At 45.7% G+C, this 16,779-nt stretch overlaps 1 protein-coding gene across 2 annotated transcripts; it reads right to left on the bottom strand.

Annotated features, from left to right (window-relative positions):
- Positions 1 to 4,341: 4,341 nt before the first annotated feature.
- Positions 4,342 to 13,455, bottom strand: maf1a (MAF1 homolog, negative regulator of RNA polymerase III a). Of its 2 annotated transcripts, none has more exons than XM_052031221.1 (7): positions 12,843 to 13,455; positions 10,335 to 10,463; positions 8,614 to 8,782; positions 7,970 to 8,091; positions 7,728 to 7,847; positions 7,300 to 7,401; positions 4,342 to 5,163 (listed from the first exon to the last, which is right to left on the bottom strand). In XM_052031221.1, exons 2-7 carry the CDS (start codon positions 10,439 to 10,441, stop codon positions 5,142 to 5,144), a joined length of 642 nt encoding a protein of 213 aa, XP_051887181.1. In that variant the 5' UTR covers positions 10,442 to 10,463; positions 12,843 to 13,455; the 3' UTR covers positions 4,342 to 5,141. The 2 variants fall into 2 exon arrangements, with proteins under 2 accessions (XP_051887181.1, XP_051887180.1); XM_052031220.1 differs by lacking the exon at positions 12,843 to 13,455 and adding an exon at positions 12,285 to 12,502.
- Positions 13,456 to 16,779: the final 3,324 nt, after the last annotated feature.

Genomic DNA, 16,779 nt, shown 5'->3' with positions numbered 1-16,779 from the left:
TCTGAAACCCTGCTCAACCCTCAAAGATCTCGGTGTGGCTCCAATCTCCCAATTTTCTTTTTAACCAAGCCTACTCTGTTCAAGACGAGCTCTGGAATTCCCATCCCTGGTCCTCTCTCTTGCAAGATGCACAAAGCCTAACTTTTAACCAAACTGTCCCAATATCATTTTTTGTTGCTCGGAATTAAAATCTAGCTGGAGAAAAAGCAGCACTGTGGGTGTGAAACTGTGTGAACGGAGCTATATTAATGCAAACAGCTGTTGCGAGCACAATGGTCAAAAAAACTTCTGAATTTCTGTACCAAAGCCGACGCAATTTTTATTTTGAGACTTGGGTACCATTATAATTTTTCTTTCAGATGTCGTGTCCATAACTGATTCACTTCAATTTAATTATATGACAGCTCCCCACGTCTTCACAAGCAGCTACTAATTCGAAGAGCTTTGCACAATCAATTGTGAGCAGTTTGTGACCTTTTTAAGCTGTTCCATAATTAAAAAGAATTCCATTAAAAAATGAATACACAAGACAATACATCACGTTGATACATGGGAAGTGGATCAAGACTGTAATTTCTCACGCAGCAAGTCCTGAACATAGACACCTCGGCAGTAGGGGTAAACCAGCTATCCGAAGCATATGGAAATTTGTCATCTGAGATGGTCAGGGAAAATTTAGGATAGGTAACAGTAATTGCTTCTACACAATGAAATAATCAGTTGAAATATATGAATCCAAAGAAATGCAATATTAATGCCGGTGATTTGTTGGTTTTCTCAATTTTACCCAAGCAGCTCCATCACAGTTGATTAGTTGATTTCCCTCCCCATCCTAAAACTGGAAGGAGAGAACCAAGAAAGGAAATACCGGGTGTTTTGGTATTAATAATTTTGCAGTGCTGGTGAGGGGGTGGGTGGGGGGAAGTCCTTGACAATCAAGGACAAAATCCACATAACTAGAGAAGAATTACACTTATGGGGATACCCTCTCTGTCACCAACTAGTGGGAATGATATGGAAGAACAAATTTGTAGGTAAATTACAGGTACAATTACAGAATATTGATAATGGGGTACATGAATCATTCCAGTATAGATTGGGGTGAATATAGAATTAATGTAAAAGGCAGTACATCTCACGAGAAAGGAAATGTTGTTAGATCTGGAAATCAAGAGGCCTGCAGGGCAAGTGAAGGAATATTTCAGAAATGGTCATTACTGTATCCAGAGTAAATATATTTAACTAAGTGCCGATTTCAGTGGGCTGTGTGGATCTAGTCTGCTCAAAAATTCATAGGTAAAATTATAATTATTGAGTTGGTGGTGCCTGTGGCTCAGGGATAACAGAGGTACCTTTCATTCGGGAGGAAGAGGAAAACCAAAGTAACAGCGCCTCAAGTAAGATACAGAACGCAAGACAGACGTCGGGTAGGTACCGCGAGGGAAGATCATACCAATTACAAAAAGGGCAGAAGCGATTCAAAATTAAAAAAGACAGAAGAGACAAAAACTAACATAAAAGAGAATCAAGAAGTTTTCTATAGGCCAACAGATAATAAATGAATAAGTGAGGGATATGGTCAATGAGTGACCAAAAGAAGATGCACAGGTAGAAGCTGGAGGCAGGGTAGATGTATGGAATGAGCAATTAAGGAAGATAGGATAGAAAGAGTCTATTTCCCAGGGTGGAAATGTTTAATACTAGAAGGCATAGATTTAAGGTGAGAGGGGGAAATGTTTAAAGGAGATTTGCGAGGCAAGTTATCTTACACAGAGAATGGTAGGTGCCTGGAACTCTCTGCCAGGGAGTGTGGTGGAGGCAGATAGGGGAGCAACGTTTAAGGGGTATGTATACAGAATCGTGAACAGGCAGAGGACAGGGGGATTTAGACAACATGCAGACAGATAGGATTAGTTTATATTGGCATCATAGTTGGCACAGACATCGTGGGTCTGTTCCTGTGGTGTACTGTTCCATGTTCTAACATGTAGTGGTTAAAATACTGAATGTCATAATAATGGCTAAAGGAAAAATACTTGACAGGCTGATTTGAGGTGAATAAATCACCGGGTCCAAAAGAGATACATTGCCTGTTGTGGGAAGTATGTGTCCTGACTGCAGAGGTAATACCCATAACTGGGGAAGTCAAAGAACGGCAAATATATACCTTTGTTCAAAGCGGACGCAAGCAACTTACAGACTGGTCATTTTCATCTCCCTGGTGGAGAAAGCTGCAATAGAAAACAATCAAGGGCATTAAGCGATTTGGACAAGTGTGGATAATAAAATTGCGGCATGTTTCTGCAGAAGAATTGTGGTTAATGAGCACAACACAACTGATATTTTGGATGTGGATTTTCAAAAGCTGTTCATTAAAATGTCATGGAAGCTAATTGGGAAAAGGCATTGGAATATAAAGGACATGGTACTGCAAGAATATGAAATTATCTCAAGGGTAGGAAAGAGCTGCAGTGGATGGGTGCCTTTAAGGCTGAAGGAAGACAAATGCAGGTTGGCTTCAGGTCCACAATTTACCAATTGACTGGTCTCGACCCGAAGCACTGACCGTACATCTCCCTCCACAGATGCTGCCTGACCCGCTGAGTTCCTCCAGCATCTTGTGTGTTGCTCCAGATTCCGGAATCTGGAGTCTCCTGTGTCTCAGCAATTTACCATGATCGATATCATCACTTGCACTTGAGTGTATAGATTTGTGACATGAATGAAGATAGAGAGAGACAAATGATATTTAATGCAAAAAAGTGCAATGTGACAATTACCACAGGAAGAATGAGGAAAATCAACATAATTCTAAAGGAGATGCAAGAACAAGAAGACCTCAATGTACAAGTGTCCAGTTTTTGCAGATGGCATGAAGACTTTGAACAATAAAGCAAACTTTGTGAAATCTATTTGCAATTGGAGAATGCAATAAAAGTTCTAAACCCCTTTGAAAAATACTTCAATGAGGTATATGAACAAAATGGACACTGTGATACTTTCCACGGATGTCCCGACATGCTACTAAAAGTCATGGGGGGCACAGCCGCTACCTCTCAGCACCAGAGACCTGGGTTCAATCCTGACCTCTGGTGCTGTCTGTGAGGAGTTAGCACATTGTCCCTGTGACTACATGGCTTTCCCCTGGGTGCACCAGTTTCTTCACACATCCTAGAGACGTGCACGCCGGTAGGTTAATTGTCCACTGTAAATTGCCCCAAGTGGTATAATTTGGGGACAGTTGATGAGAATGTGGAGAGAATAAAAAAGAAATGCGATTAATGTAGGATTAGTGCAAATGGGTGGTTGATGGTCAGCACAGACTCTGGACAGTGCTGTGTCTCTCGATGACTCTAAAACAGTTGGATAGAAGTATGTCATTATGGGCTTTGACTGAACAAGGGAAAAATTACATTAAATACTGGCAATGGTCAACCGAGATTAGTAACAAAATCAGAACACTGGAAGCACTCAGGCCGGGCAGCATCAAGGGAGAGAAACTCAATGTTTTGGATTAAGGACCCTCCATCAGAACTTCAAACTCCATAAATATATCCCAAACGTGGACAATAATGGTAAGATGTAGGGGATAGATCTTTTCTAGTTCTGGTGAAGGTCCTTGATCCAAAAAGTTGACTCTGTTTCTCTGCCCACTGGCATCTATTGTTTGAATTTCTGAATTCCAACATAGGTGAGCTCAGGACAAGAGGGCACGGTCTTAGAATTAGAGGGCACCCATTTAAGACAGAGATGAGGAGAAATTTCTTTAGCCAGAGGGTCGTGGATTTATGGAATTCGTTGCCACATACAGCTGTGGAGGCCCGATCATTGGGGGTGGTTAAGGTGGAGATTGATAGGTATCTAATTAGTCAGGGTATCAAGGTAAATGGGGAGAAGGCGGGAAATTGGGGTAGATGGGAGAATAGTTTAGCTCATGGTGGTGACGGAGCAGACTCGATGGGCCAAATGGCCTACTTCTGCTCCTTTGTCTTGTGATCAGAAGTTTTTGCTCCATAAACTACTCAGAGATAAGTCGAGGCAAAACCTTCGTGTTCGATTAAATGAGGGAGTTCGGCACTCATTAAATTAACATCGTGCTGCATCCCATGTGACATCCCACTGAAAACATCTTAAAAGGAGACTCGATAAGCTCTGTACACATTGCCCATTTAACAGATCTTCAAGTACGGCCTGTATGCCAGATGGGTCATGAACTGCTCAAGTAATCAATGTGGCAATTAACCCCAATTGTGCTTTGGATTTGTGCCTATTTGTAATCATGCAATCTAATTTCACAAGGACCACTGGAGCTACTGAAAGGAGAAAATTTTAACCACTCTGTTCAAGATGGGCTTTGAATATGGCCCAGAGTTTCTGTAATTTATTAAATTGTTGAGACCAAATACAGGGAATAAAATCATGACTAAATTATCTTTACACCGTAGTGCACAGGGGGAAAGAAGTTGGTGCAGTGAAACAAAGTCAACGCTGCTTAGGTTTTCACCTTGTGAGTATAGATAAAACACAAAGTGCTCATCATTCCTGGAACAGCACTGGCCCAGGGTACAAAATTATAGCCTACCGGCACATTATAGCCTCTCTTTCTAAAACAAAGGGAGGGGCAGTGTGTGGTTACACTTACCCATAGTCCATGCTCTCAATGTCCAGATGATTAATTGGTGGCAGAAGAATTGCCCAAGTGCTGCTCTAACTTGGGGCCGGTGAAGTGGACACACAGGTCGACATTGACTGTCATTTTTCTTTGTCGTAATGCTTACTAAAGTACATTTTTCCAGAGTTATGAGATTCTGAGAAAGTCAATATTATTTAATCCAACCAACAACTGTAGAAAGGATAGGTAGAGAAATACTTTGGGATTGTAAACTACTTAACAACTTTAAAAAAATAAATGCTGTTGTCAGTTCTGTAAATATCCTGCTTGCAACACAGGAGTTCTTGTTCATGGTGGAAAACAGGCAACAAGATCCCTTTGTTCAACATTATGATAAGGCGCATTTGTCTTCTGCTCCCACTGCAAGCCAAGTCAAAACGTAAATTCAGTTCTTCAAAGCTGTGCAGAAGCTGGAAGTGTCCATCTCAAGATGCAGGAAAAGAATTTTCAGTCTAATTGGGCTCCAGCTTCAAGCACAAATGGTTTTATACCTGCAATTTAAAACAGAGTCCTTTATTTCAGGCTGTCTCCTTAACCAATCCACAGTATTATCTGCTGAATGGGCAAATATTCAACCTAACATTTGATAATAGTTTAACACCATAAATACCAGGGGAAAAAAAAAGAAAGGAATTGCTCATTGCCAATTTAAATTGGGCACTTTTTTTAAAAAATTCCATTATCAATATAAGGGGTTATGAGAAATAACTGCACCATGCCCCCACCAAATGAAACATATATTAATGTGAGGAAAATAACTTCTTGCTGACCCTCAAGAAAATAAAAATTTACCTGAATACAGATTAAACTAGATGACAATCAACAATTATTTACATAGTTCATGCACTCCATTTATGAGATTAAGTTGTAGCTTCAAGAGTTGGGTCAAAATAACGTCAATCTACTTTAACAATAAAAAAAATTAGCTGTCTTATTTATGAATGGATTTGTCACCTGCTAAAATTCCTGTTTAAAAATAGGATACCACTACAGCATAAAGAAGCACAAATTTTATTCAAGTCTTATAAATGCAAGTTAATTGGGAATAAATATTCGTTCAGCAGCCTGTGCTGTGAACAATACATGAAATATCTGCAACATATCCATTCTTCATTCAAAGCCCTTCAAAGTTCTTTCTGACATTGCTGTTGCAAAAGCATGCTTCACTAGGCCTGATTTTTGATTACAAAAATTTTGGCAATTTTAAGTTTCATTTTAAATCAAGTTATTGTAGGAGGTCCACTGTGTCATTTTTAAGAATGTTAGATATTTAAGAGCTATTTTATTAGTCACGTGTACATCGAAGGTATGGCTGGCTGGTAAAATGCTTTTTATATTTAGTTTGTGGGATATGGATGTCTCCAGCAAGCCAGAATTCATTGCCTCTTTAATTACCCTTGAGGTGATGCTGTTTAATTGCCTCATTAAACCACTACAGAGTCTTTATCCATTCAAGGGATGTGGGCTTTGCAGGCTGAGCCAGCATTTGAGAAGGTGACAGTGAGCTGCCTTCTTGAACCACTGCAGCCCTTGAGATGCGAGTACACCCACAGTGCTGTTAGGGAGAGAGTTCCAGGATTGTGACCCAGTGACAGTGAAGGAACAGCGATATATTTCCAAATCAGGATGGTGTGTGACTTGGAGGGCAACTCCCAGGTGGTGGTGTTCCCCGTGCTTTTGCTGCCTTTGTCCTTGTAGCTGGTAGAGGTTGTGGGTTTGGAAGATACTATCTCAGGGTTCTGGTCCCATAATAGGGAATACCAAGATTTTGACCCAACAATGAGGAAGAAACAGCATTAAATTTCCAAGTCAGGGTGATGCATGACCTGGAGGGGAACCTGAGGATGGTGGTGCTCCAATGCAAGAGCTGCGCTTGTTCTTGGTGGTAGAGGTGTCGGGTTTGGGGAATGTTGTGAAAGCATCCTGGCAGTAAAGTGCAGTGCTTTCTGTAAATGTTACGCACTCCATTCAGTGTGCCGCTGGTGGGGAAAATATGTCAGGACCTGTACCAATCAAGTGTCCATGATTGATAAGTTTATTGGCAAAAATCTGCTTCAGGGTCCATAAGCATAGTAGACAAATTCAATTCGATGCACAAATAGCAAATTTGTGCAGAACTTAATATTTTTGTTTCTGTTATAAAGACAGTGTTTCTGAAGGCCTCAGCCCCAGGCACTTTACAACCAATTACTTTCAAAGTGTACTAGCTAATGTCTACTCCTGGAAAGGAAGGTCCCACCAATGCCATTGTGATACTGAGCAGATATTATATTTTATTAATTTTGACTAAGGGAAAGACTTCTCTAAATTTGCAGAAATACCATGGCAGATTATACATCTTCTTCAAAAGGCAAAATGAGGTGCATTTAGCTCATTCAAAAAAAAACAATTAACCTCATTTGGGAAGCTTTTATCTATCTGCAGTTACCAAATATGGCATCACTGAGATAATTTGTCTCTCCTTTACCAGCCCAGCCATGAGTAATGCTTTATTTTAAAAGTTGACTAAATGCATTTATGTAAACTCTAATATCCAAAGATAGTCAGTTTGGCAGGTTTTGGCCTTTAAGGGACTCTGTAAACTTGATCCAATAGTACATACAAAGGGAGCAGATACACCAACTCACCTCGTTTCATCCAGGTTCCCTTCCGCTTCCAAACTATTCTCACCCTCCAGTTCCATGTCCAGTTCATTGCCAAGCCCTGAATCGCTAGGAACCATCAGTGCACTGGAAAAAATATACACACAGGATTAATGCAGGGGGCTCCAATATGCCAAAACTGTATGTTCAGTAAAAGCCTTGAGCCTTGGAAATTAGGATTAAAAGATTGGTTTGCTCACTTGTCTGAAACAATCCTGTTACTTTCTTCAACAAGAGAACTTGGTGGCAGTGTTAAAACACTTTGAAATCCAGTGTAGACTGATAGATTGAAAGTTTATGTTCCTATCACTCTGATGGTAGATGCACCAAGCCAAGTAAAGGAGCCCATTCCAACTCAAGGCCGTCAAAGCAAAACAAGTTAAAGTGCTGATCGGCAATCGACGTACACTCACCTGACTGAACGACAGGTGAAGAACACAATTCTCTTCAACCTCTGGTTGTAGAAGAAGTAGTTGAATGACCACAAGTTACCCTCCTCGCCATAGGGGTCCGAATCCAGATCTGGATTGTAGCTGCAACACAACAAAACATGTTGATAGCTTGTTACAAAGAACAAAATACTGCATGCTCTTTCAGCTAATGCAGTTCACCCACTTGCCCAGGAGAAATGCCCAAAAACCCGATAACGTTTTACCTGTAAATTTCACATTCCAAAAGGCAAATCTCATCATTTATGGCCTTCCACAGTTCAGGCTTCAGCTGATTAAACTCCTCCCCAGCAGCTGAGGACAAGCTGCCGTTCACGGCATTTACAACCTGTGGAACCCACGTAGCAAGATTAGTAATCGTCTATAAGGGTGCAGAATGCTCTGACTGAAGATAACATTGAGTAATACCATAAGAACAAACTCATCTCAATCACTGTGTCGGTGTAATCTAAATGCTGTGCGTGTGCGTTTATACTGAGATGCTTAACACTGGGTTAAATACTTCTGGTTGCATGCTGTCAGCTAGCCTTTGTGCAAGACACTGAGTTAAGTTGTGCGAAAGCATCATACAAGTCATACTGGCATTATTCATTTAAGCATAATTAGTTTCCTAAAGAATGCACGTTTGCTAAACAATTCTGGCAGACATGTAGCCTGAAAACAGTGCAAACTATTCACAGTAAAAATCTGTGAATGTCAAAGTCAGATTTTTAAACTGCAAACTTGACCCATTATATCAAGGCCCTGGCACATTTGTACTGCCTTAAAATTAATCAGGGGAGAGAAATCATTTTTGACCCAAGCTTAAATTGGACCAGTATCCTGCAATTTCACTCCAGCTTCCACTTACCCAGTTGAGGCTGGGCTCCCTGCTGAAGTCATGGCTTTTTGCTCTGCTGAAGTCATAGTCTGGTCGGAAGGATGCATTGAGTGTGGCGATTAAATAAAACAAGGTCTTGCGACTGCAATTGTCACATAATGGGCCATTGCCACCGTCCCCAATCTGACTCCGACTTAGGCTGAAAGATGGACAATTGAAAGGGGTTAAGCTGTTCATCTTTTTCATGTCTTTGCACTGTACTGCTGCTGCAAAACAACAAATTTCGCGTCATACAAGTCAGTGATAATAAACCTGATTCTGATTCTTGTCCTGTGTTTACTTTCCCAAAGCAAAGCTCAGGTACCAAACATTTACTCAAAAGTCCTCCACTTCAACTATGAACCAGAATGCTGAAAATACTCAGCAATTCAGGCAGCATCTGCGGAGAGAGAAGGTTTGAACATTTCAGATCGATGACAGATCATCAAGACTGTTCTCCACAGAACCTACCCGACCAGGGAATATTTCCAGCATCTGCATTTTTGTTTTACTTTTTGATCTTCTGATGTTGGATTGTGTAGAGAGCATATTGGAAGCTGTAGGACACCAATGTGAAATTTTGTGCTGGTAATTGATAATATTAATATACAACAAAAACCTCAGCATAAAATTAGATTTAAGATTGAGATATTTCCTGTACTAATGAAGTAAATGAGCCCATAACACCACAGAACAAAGATACTTTCATGTACACAATCACCACGTAATCAAGTTATCACACATAACAAGACCTGGTTGAACATTGGTTTAAAGAAAATAACACTGCAATGAGAGATTCTCTGTGCTACCTAGATCACACTTCCTGAAGCATAACTTGTAGCATTTCCCTTAACTGCTCAATAATACACCAAGATGCTTTAACTTCACCAACAAAGCCATTATCTATCACCTGAGTCTGTTGATTTCTCATCGAATGTATATCTTGAACTGTTGCCGCTGCTGCATTCAATGAGGCTCCCAATATTTTTTTGGATTAAAAAAAAATTTATGCTACAGAGATGAAATGCGTTAGTGCTAGGGAATGAAACATTTTCTATCTGTGCCACCCACTTCCATGTCAAGCACAACGCAGTTCGAAAATCTCTCTCAGATCTAACAATATGTAATTCAACGTGAGCTGTCTCAGTGGAATCAGTGCAGCATTGACAACACCTGTATTCAGGGATGGCAACTCAGAAGAAGAATGCCAATTATTAGTGCAACAAATAATCTGCTGGAGGAACTCAGTCCTGATGCAGGATTTCGACCCAAAATGTCAACTATTCCTTTCCCCTCCACAGATGCTGCTTGACTTGCTGAGTTCCTCCAGCAGATTCTCTGTTGCTCCAGATTCCAGCATCTGCAGTCTCTTCTGTCGCCTATTATTAGTGAACTTGGGGGGAAATATGGCCATAGGAAACTACGCCAAGATGTTAATTCCTGGCAGATCTTTATACCTAAATAAAAGATCAGGACTGATCCTCAGGGAGGCCACCATCACTTACTGAATCATCTGATAACCTTAACGGTTCTTAACCACTCACTGAAACAGGAAAAATATTCAAGGAACTTCTTCAAATGCTGCATGAGGGCTTCTAACACCATTTGCTTGGATAATGAGGAAAGGGCTCACTAAAAAGTTTCTCTATGTGACCAAGTCTCATTTCTGATTTAATGTGCAAAAGGATGATTAAAATGACAGCAAAGCTTACTTGCTTGGGCTGACACCTGTGGTCTGTGGTGGTGAAAGAGCCTCCAAAAGATGTGGCTGACCCTCCTGGCAGAAATTTTTAAACATCTGTTTGTCTTCACCAGCCATCTTGCACGAGTAACTTTCTATCCTGAAAAAAAGTCGAAAAATGATATTTTATTTCAGGTGGTCACGGCATCCAACTTTTGCCTGAGTCAGAAGGTTGTAGATTCAAAACCCTCTCAAGACACTTGAGCACAAGATCCAGGCCAACACTCCCACTGCAACCAACACTCCCACTGCAACATTAGGTGAGATGCTGGGTTTCAGATGCAACAGTAAAGCAATAGTATTCATGAATAATGGTATCTTCCCCTTGTATTATTGTCAGGTTTACATAATGGCTAATGTAACGTTAAATCAGTTGCCAGTTTCACTCCTGATGTTAAATCTGATGGTCCATTCCCCATCACCTCCTCCCTGGGTACCCCCTCACCCGTCACCCACTCCTCCCACCACCACCACCACCACCACCCACGCCCCCACCCCACCACCCCACCCCTCACCCACCCTCTTCCCCCTTCCCTCCCCGCCCCTCTTCCCCATCTTCCCCCTCCCTTCCCCGCCCCTCTTCCCCATCTTCCCCCTCCCTTCCCCGCCCCTCTTCCCCCTCCCCTCCCCCCTCCCACCCCTCTTCCCCCCTCCCCTCCCACCCCTCTTCCCCCTCCCCTCCCCTCTCCCACCCCTCTTCCCCCTCCCACCCCTCTTCCCCCCTCCCCTCCCCTCCCACCCCTCTTCCCCCCTCCCCTCCCACCCCTCCCCTCCCACCCCTCTTCCCCCCTCCCCTCTCCCACCCCTCTTCCCCCCTCCCCTCCCACCCCTCTTCCCCCCTCCCCTCTCCCACCCCTCTTCCCCCCCTCCCCTCTTCCCCCCTCCCCCCCTCCCCCCTCCCCTCTTCCCCCCTCCCCCCCCTCCCCCCTCCTCTCCCCCCCCCCCTCCCTCTCCCCCCCTCCCCCTCCCCTCCCTCTTCTCCCCGCCCTCCCCCTCCCCTCCCTCTTCTCCCCTCCCTCCCCCTCCCCTCCCTCTTCTCCCCTCCCCTCCTCCCCCTCCCTCTTCTCCCCTCCCCTCCTCCCCCTCCCTCTTCTCCCCTCCCCTCCTCCCCCTCCCTCTTCTCCCCTCCCCTCCTCCCCCTCCCTCCCCCCTCCCCTCCCCCCTCCCCCCCTCCCCTCTTCCCCCCTCCCCCCCTCCCCTCTTCCCCCTCCCCTCCCCTCTTCCCCCTCCCCTCCCCTCCCCCCTCCCCCCCTCCCCTCCCCTCTTCCCCCCTCCCCCCTCCCCTCTTCCCCCCTCCCCTCCCCCCTCCCCCCCTCCCTCCCCTCTTCCCCCCTCCCCCCCTCCCCTCTTCCCCCCTCCCCCCTCCCCTCCCCCCCTCCCCCCTCCCCCCTTCCCCCCTCCCCCCTCCCCTCTTCCCCCCTCCCCCCCTCCCCTCTTCCCCCCTCCCCCCCTCCCCCCTCCCCTCTTCCCCCTCCCCTCCCTCTTCCCCCCTCCCCCCCTCCCCCCTCCCCTCCCTCTTCTCCCCGCCCCCCTCACCTCCCTCTTCTCCCCTCCCCCCTCACCTCCCTCTTCTCCCCTCCCCCCTCCCCTCCCTCTTCTCCCCTCCCCTCCCTCTTCTCCCCTCCCCCCTCCCCTCCCTCCTGCCCCTCCCCTCCCTCTTCCCCCTCCCCCCCTCCCCTCCCTCTTCCCCCCTCCCCCCCTCCCCTCCCTCTTCCCCCTCCCCTCCCTCTTCCCCCCTCCCCCCCTCCCCTCCCTCTTCCCCCCTCCCCCCCTCCCCTCCCTCTTCCCCCTCCCCCCCTCCCCTCCCCCCCTCCCCCCCTCCCCTCCCTCTTCCCCCCTCCCCCCCTCCCCTCCCCCCCTCCCCCTCCCTCTTCCCCCTCCCCTCCCTCTTCCCCCTCCCCGCCCCTCTCCCTGCCCCCACCTGCCGATGATGCCGCAGTCTCCGGTCTCGATACTGAGCTGGGAATTAATCGCCTCGAAGCTCGCGTTCGGTAACAACTTCATCTCCCCGCCGGTCCCCCCTCCTCCTCCTTCTCCTCCCACCGCCGGTCCCTCCTCCTCCCACCGCCGGTCCCAACAGGAATTCACCGCGGCCGCCCCGAGCCCAGGACCGCCATCGCCGCCGCTCGCCCTCCACCTCACTGCGGCTGCGCGCCAGGCGCACGGCATCACGGGCGTTGTAGTCCCACTCTTCCCAAAAGGGAGGTTCAGGAATCCATTTCAAAGAACCACCTTCTTTCTTCTCCTGTCGTTGTTTGAATCTGGGTGAACCATTATGTCTTTGCTCATGAAGCCTTAACCAATGTATAATTTTTTTCCCATTCATCCAAGTCAGTATTGTCACTGGTAGGCCAACTTCAATGCCCAAACTTGGTTGCCCTTGAGGATTTGGTGGTGAGACATCTGCTTGAACTACTACAGTCCTTCTGGTAAAAGTGCTTCTGCAATGCTGTAGAAGGAATGGTAATGGTATACTTACCAGTCAAGATGGTGCCTGACTTGGAGGTGAACCTGACAGTGGTGGTGTTCCTGGGTGTCTGATGTCTGGCGTCAAGATGGTCGTTGGTCTGAGAAGTGCAACCGAAGAGCCTTGGTGAGTTACTGAGTTCATGTTGTACACAGTCCACATTGCAGGTACAGACACTGGAGGTGTAGTGATGAGTGGGTCATTAATCAAGCAGTTTAATTTCAGCTGGATAAATGTATTGCTTTTAAAGTTTTTTTATAGGAACCGCACCCATCCAGACTTTAAGCACGTAATTGTCCCTTGGGTAGGAGTGCACAAGTTTAGTTGGAGAGTACAAGTCTTTGCCTCCACATTTGGGATATTGTCCAGTTCTATTGCCCTTACTGTAATCAACGTAGTCATGTAGAATGGGCAGAAATAGCTGAAGACTGACTTCTTTAATGTTGGGAATTAGAGGTTTGCTCATGTCTAAAATTCAAATCAGGCCCAACCACTGACAATGTGAATGCAACTGGGACCTGAGCACTTATTTTTTTTTATCTATGTCCAATCTGACCTGACTTTTGTTGTAAATTTAACAATCTCCAAACATGCTATTGACCTAGAGAAACAAAACTGCAGATGTTGGAATCTAGATGAAAAACATGATGATGCTGGAGGAACTCAGCAGTCCAGGCAGCATCCGTGGAGAAAAGCAGGCAGTCAACGTTTCAGGGTCAGGACCCTTCTTCAGGACTGAAGATAGGAAAAGGGGAAGCCCAATATACTGTATAGGAGGGAAAAGCAGAGCAGTGTTAGGTGGACAAAAGAGGGGAGGTGGGGTGGGCACAAGGTGGTGATAGATGCAGGAGAGGTGGGGAGAGCAGATCCACCTGGGGATGGGTCAAAGGAAGGAGAGAAAAAAGGGGGCTAGAGAAAAAGAGAGAGAGGCTAGGAAAGGGAAGAAAAGAAGAGGCATGGTTGGGGGTGGGGTTGGGGTGTGGGGATTACTTAAAGTGGGAGAATCCAATGTTCATTCCGTTAGGCTGCAAAGTTCCAAGACGGAAAATGAGGTGCTGTTCCTCCAGTTTGGAGATTTTCCACTCCAGGACATCCAAGATGTCCAACTTCTTTTCTAAACAGGGCTTCCCCTGACTGTGGTAGAGGGAGCTCACACCCATATCTCTGCCATTTCCCACACCTCTGCTCTCACCCCCACCCCTCCCAAACCCAAAAGGGATAGGGTCCCCCTTGTCCTCGCATTTTATCCCAGCAGCCTACTTATCTAAACACTCCCCGCTACTTCCGCCATCTCCAACGGGACCCCACTACCAAGCATATCTTCCCCTCCCTGCCCCTTTCTGCCTTTCGCAGGGACTGCTCTCTCTGCAACTCCCTAGTTCACCCCTCCCCCACTCCACACCCCCACATCCATCCCACTCCCACCCCGGGAATTTTCCACTGCCCCCGCCGTAGTCTGTACGAACGGTATGCAAGACAAGTCTTTCTTTGTACCTCGGTACAAGTGACAATAATAAACTAATACCATAGGTGCAACACCTGCCCCTACACCACCTCTATCCAGTGACCCTTACAGTCCTTTCAGGTGAGACAGAGATTCACCTGCACCTCCCTTAATATCATCTACTGCATTCAGTGCTCCAAGTGTGGCCTCCTCTACATTGGTGAGACCAAACGCAGACTAGGTGACCATTTCGCAGAACACCTGCACTCTGTCCATGACCGCGACCTGCACCTCCCCGTTGCCAGTCACTTCAACTCCCCCTCCCACACTATCACTGATATGTCAGTCCTCGGCCTCCTCCACTGCCAGGAAAATTCCAAGCGCAAACTGGAGGAACAGCACCTCATTTTCCATCTTGGAACCTTGCAGCCTAATGGCATGAACGTTGAATTCTCCCACTTTAAGTAATCCGTTCCCCACAACCCACCCCCCCACCACCATGCTTCTTCTTTTCTTTCCTTTCTGAGCCTCTCTCTTTTTTCTACCCCGCCCTTTTTTTCTCTCCTTACCTTTGACCCATCCCCCGGTGGATCTGCTCTCCCCTCCTCCCCCACACCTGCCTATCACTATCTCTTACCTGCATCTACCTGTCACCACCCTGTGCCCCACCCTGCCTCCACTCTTTTGTCCACTTATCACTGCTCTGCTTTTCCCTCCTTTATATCGGGCTTCCCCTTTTCCTATCTTCAGTCCTGAAGAAGGGTCCTGACCCAAAATGTTGACCACCTACTTTTCTCCATGGATGCTGCCTGGCCTGCTGAGTTCCTCCAGCGTCATTGTGTTTTTCATGCTATTGATCTATTTGAGGATGAAACACTAAATATTGATTGAGAATAAAGGACCAATGGGGTAACGCTAAGCAAATCGTCCTGATATGGGTAAAATATTAAGCCTGGTTGACACAACAGAATCCAGCCTGACCTGAACCTGGATGTTTCATCAGAATAAACACTCAACCTGACCCTAACGCAACAATCGTAGTGGGTTTCATCATACTTGAGTTGAGTCACTGAGTCCTAGTGGCAATTTGAAGAGGCGGTCCATCCATTCAGTGCCTCTGGTGGTGGAGGAATGCTTTTCTGATTGGAAGTCTTTGACCAATGATGTACCTCAGGGTCTGGTGCTGAGACCCTTGAATTTTGTGATATCCACTAACTACTTGCAAATGAACATAGGAGGTATGATTAGTAAGTTTGCTGATGACACAAACATTGCTGCTGCTGTAGACAATGAGAAGGGTTGTCTTAGGCTACAATGTGATATTGATCAGCTGGAAAGTTGGGCAGAGTAATGGCAAATGGAATATAATCCCAATGAGTGCAAAGTGATGCATTTTGGAAGGTCAAATAAATGTAGGACATACACAGTAAATGTCAGGGTCCTAGTGAGTGTTAATGAACAGAGGGACCTTGTAGTACAACTCCATGGATTCCTGAAAGTGTCAGCACAGGTGGTAGGGTGGTGAAGAAGGTAAATTGATTTATACTTGTCACATGTACTGAGGTACAGTGAAAAACTTGTCGTGCATGTCGTTCATACAGATCATTTCATCACATCAGTGCATTGAGGTAGTGCAAGGGAAAAGCAATAACAGAATGCAGAATAAAGTGTTACAGTTACAGAGAAAGTGCAGTGCAGGTAGACAATACGGTGCAAGTCCATAACGAGGTAGATTGTGAGGTCAAGATTCCATCCTACCGTACTAGGGAACCGTTCAATAGTCACAACAGCGGGATAGAAGCTGTCCTCAATGGAGCTAGCTCAAGGACAGCTTCTATCCCACTGTTAAAAGACTATTGAACGGTTCCCTTATATGATGAGATGGACTCTTGACCTCACAATCTACCTTGTTATGAGCTTGCACCTTATTGTCTACCTGGACTGCACTTCCTCTGTAGCTGTGACACTTTATTCTGTTATTGTTTTTACCCTGTACTACCTCAATGCACTGTGCATTGAACAGTATGCAAGACAAGTTTTTCACTGTACCTCGGTACAAGTGACAATAATAAACCAATACCTTGAGCCTGGTGGTACGTGCTTTCAGGCTTTTGTATCCTCTGCCTGATGGGAGGGGGGAGAAGAGAGAGTGTCTGGGGTGGTAGAGTGCAGGTGTATGGGATGCTTGCCTTCATCAGCTGTGGCATAGAATGTAAGAGCAGGGACGTCATGTAAAAGCTATATAAAACATTGGCTAAGCCACGCCTGGTGTATTATGTGCAGTTCTGATCGCCACACTGCAGGAAGGATGTGATTGCACTGGTGGGGGTGCAGAGGAGATTCACCAGGACGTTGCCCTGGAATGGAGTGTTTCAGTTATGAGGAGAGATTGGACAGGCTGGGTTTGTTTTCCCTGGGGTGGAGTAGGCTGAGGGACTACCAGATAGAAGAGAGAGAAAAATGAGGGGATAAGTAGGGTAGATGGTAAAAATCTTCTGTCCATGA

This window comes from Pristis pectinata, chromosome 16 (genome assembly GCF_009764475.1).
Source record: "Pristis pectinata isolate sPriPec2 chromosome 16, sPriPec2.1.pri, whole genome shotgun sequence".
Lineage (NCBI taxonomy): Eukaryota > Metazoa > Chordata > Chondrichthyes > Rhinopristiformes > Pristidae > Pristis > Pristis pectinata.
Note: the sequence above shows the minus strand (reverse complement) of the source record. Positions and strands in the feature narration are given on the sequence as shown.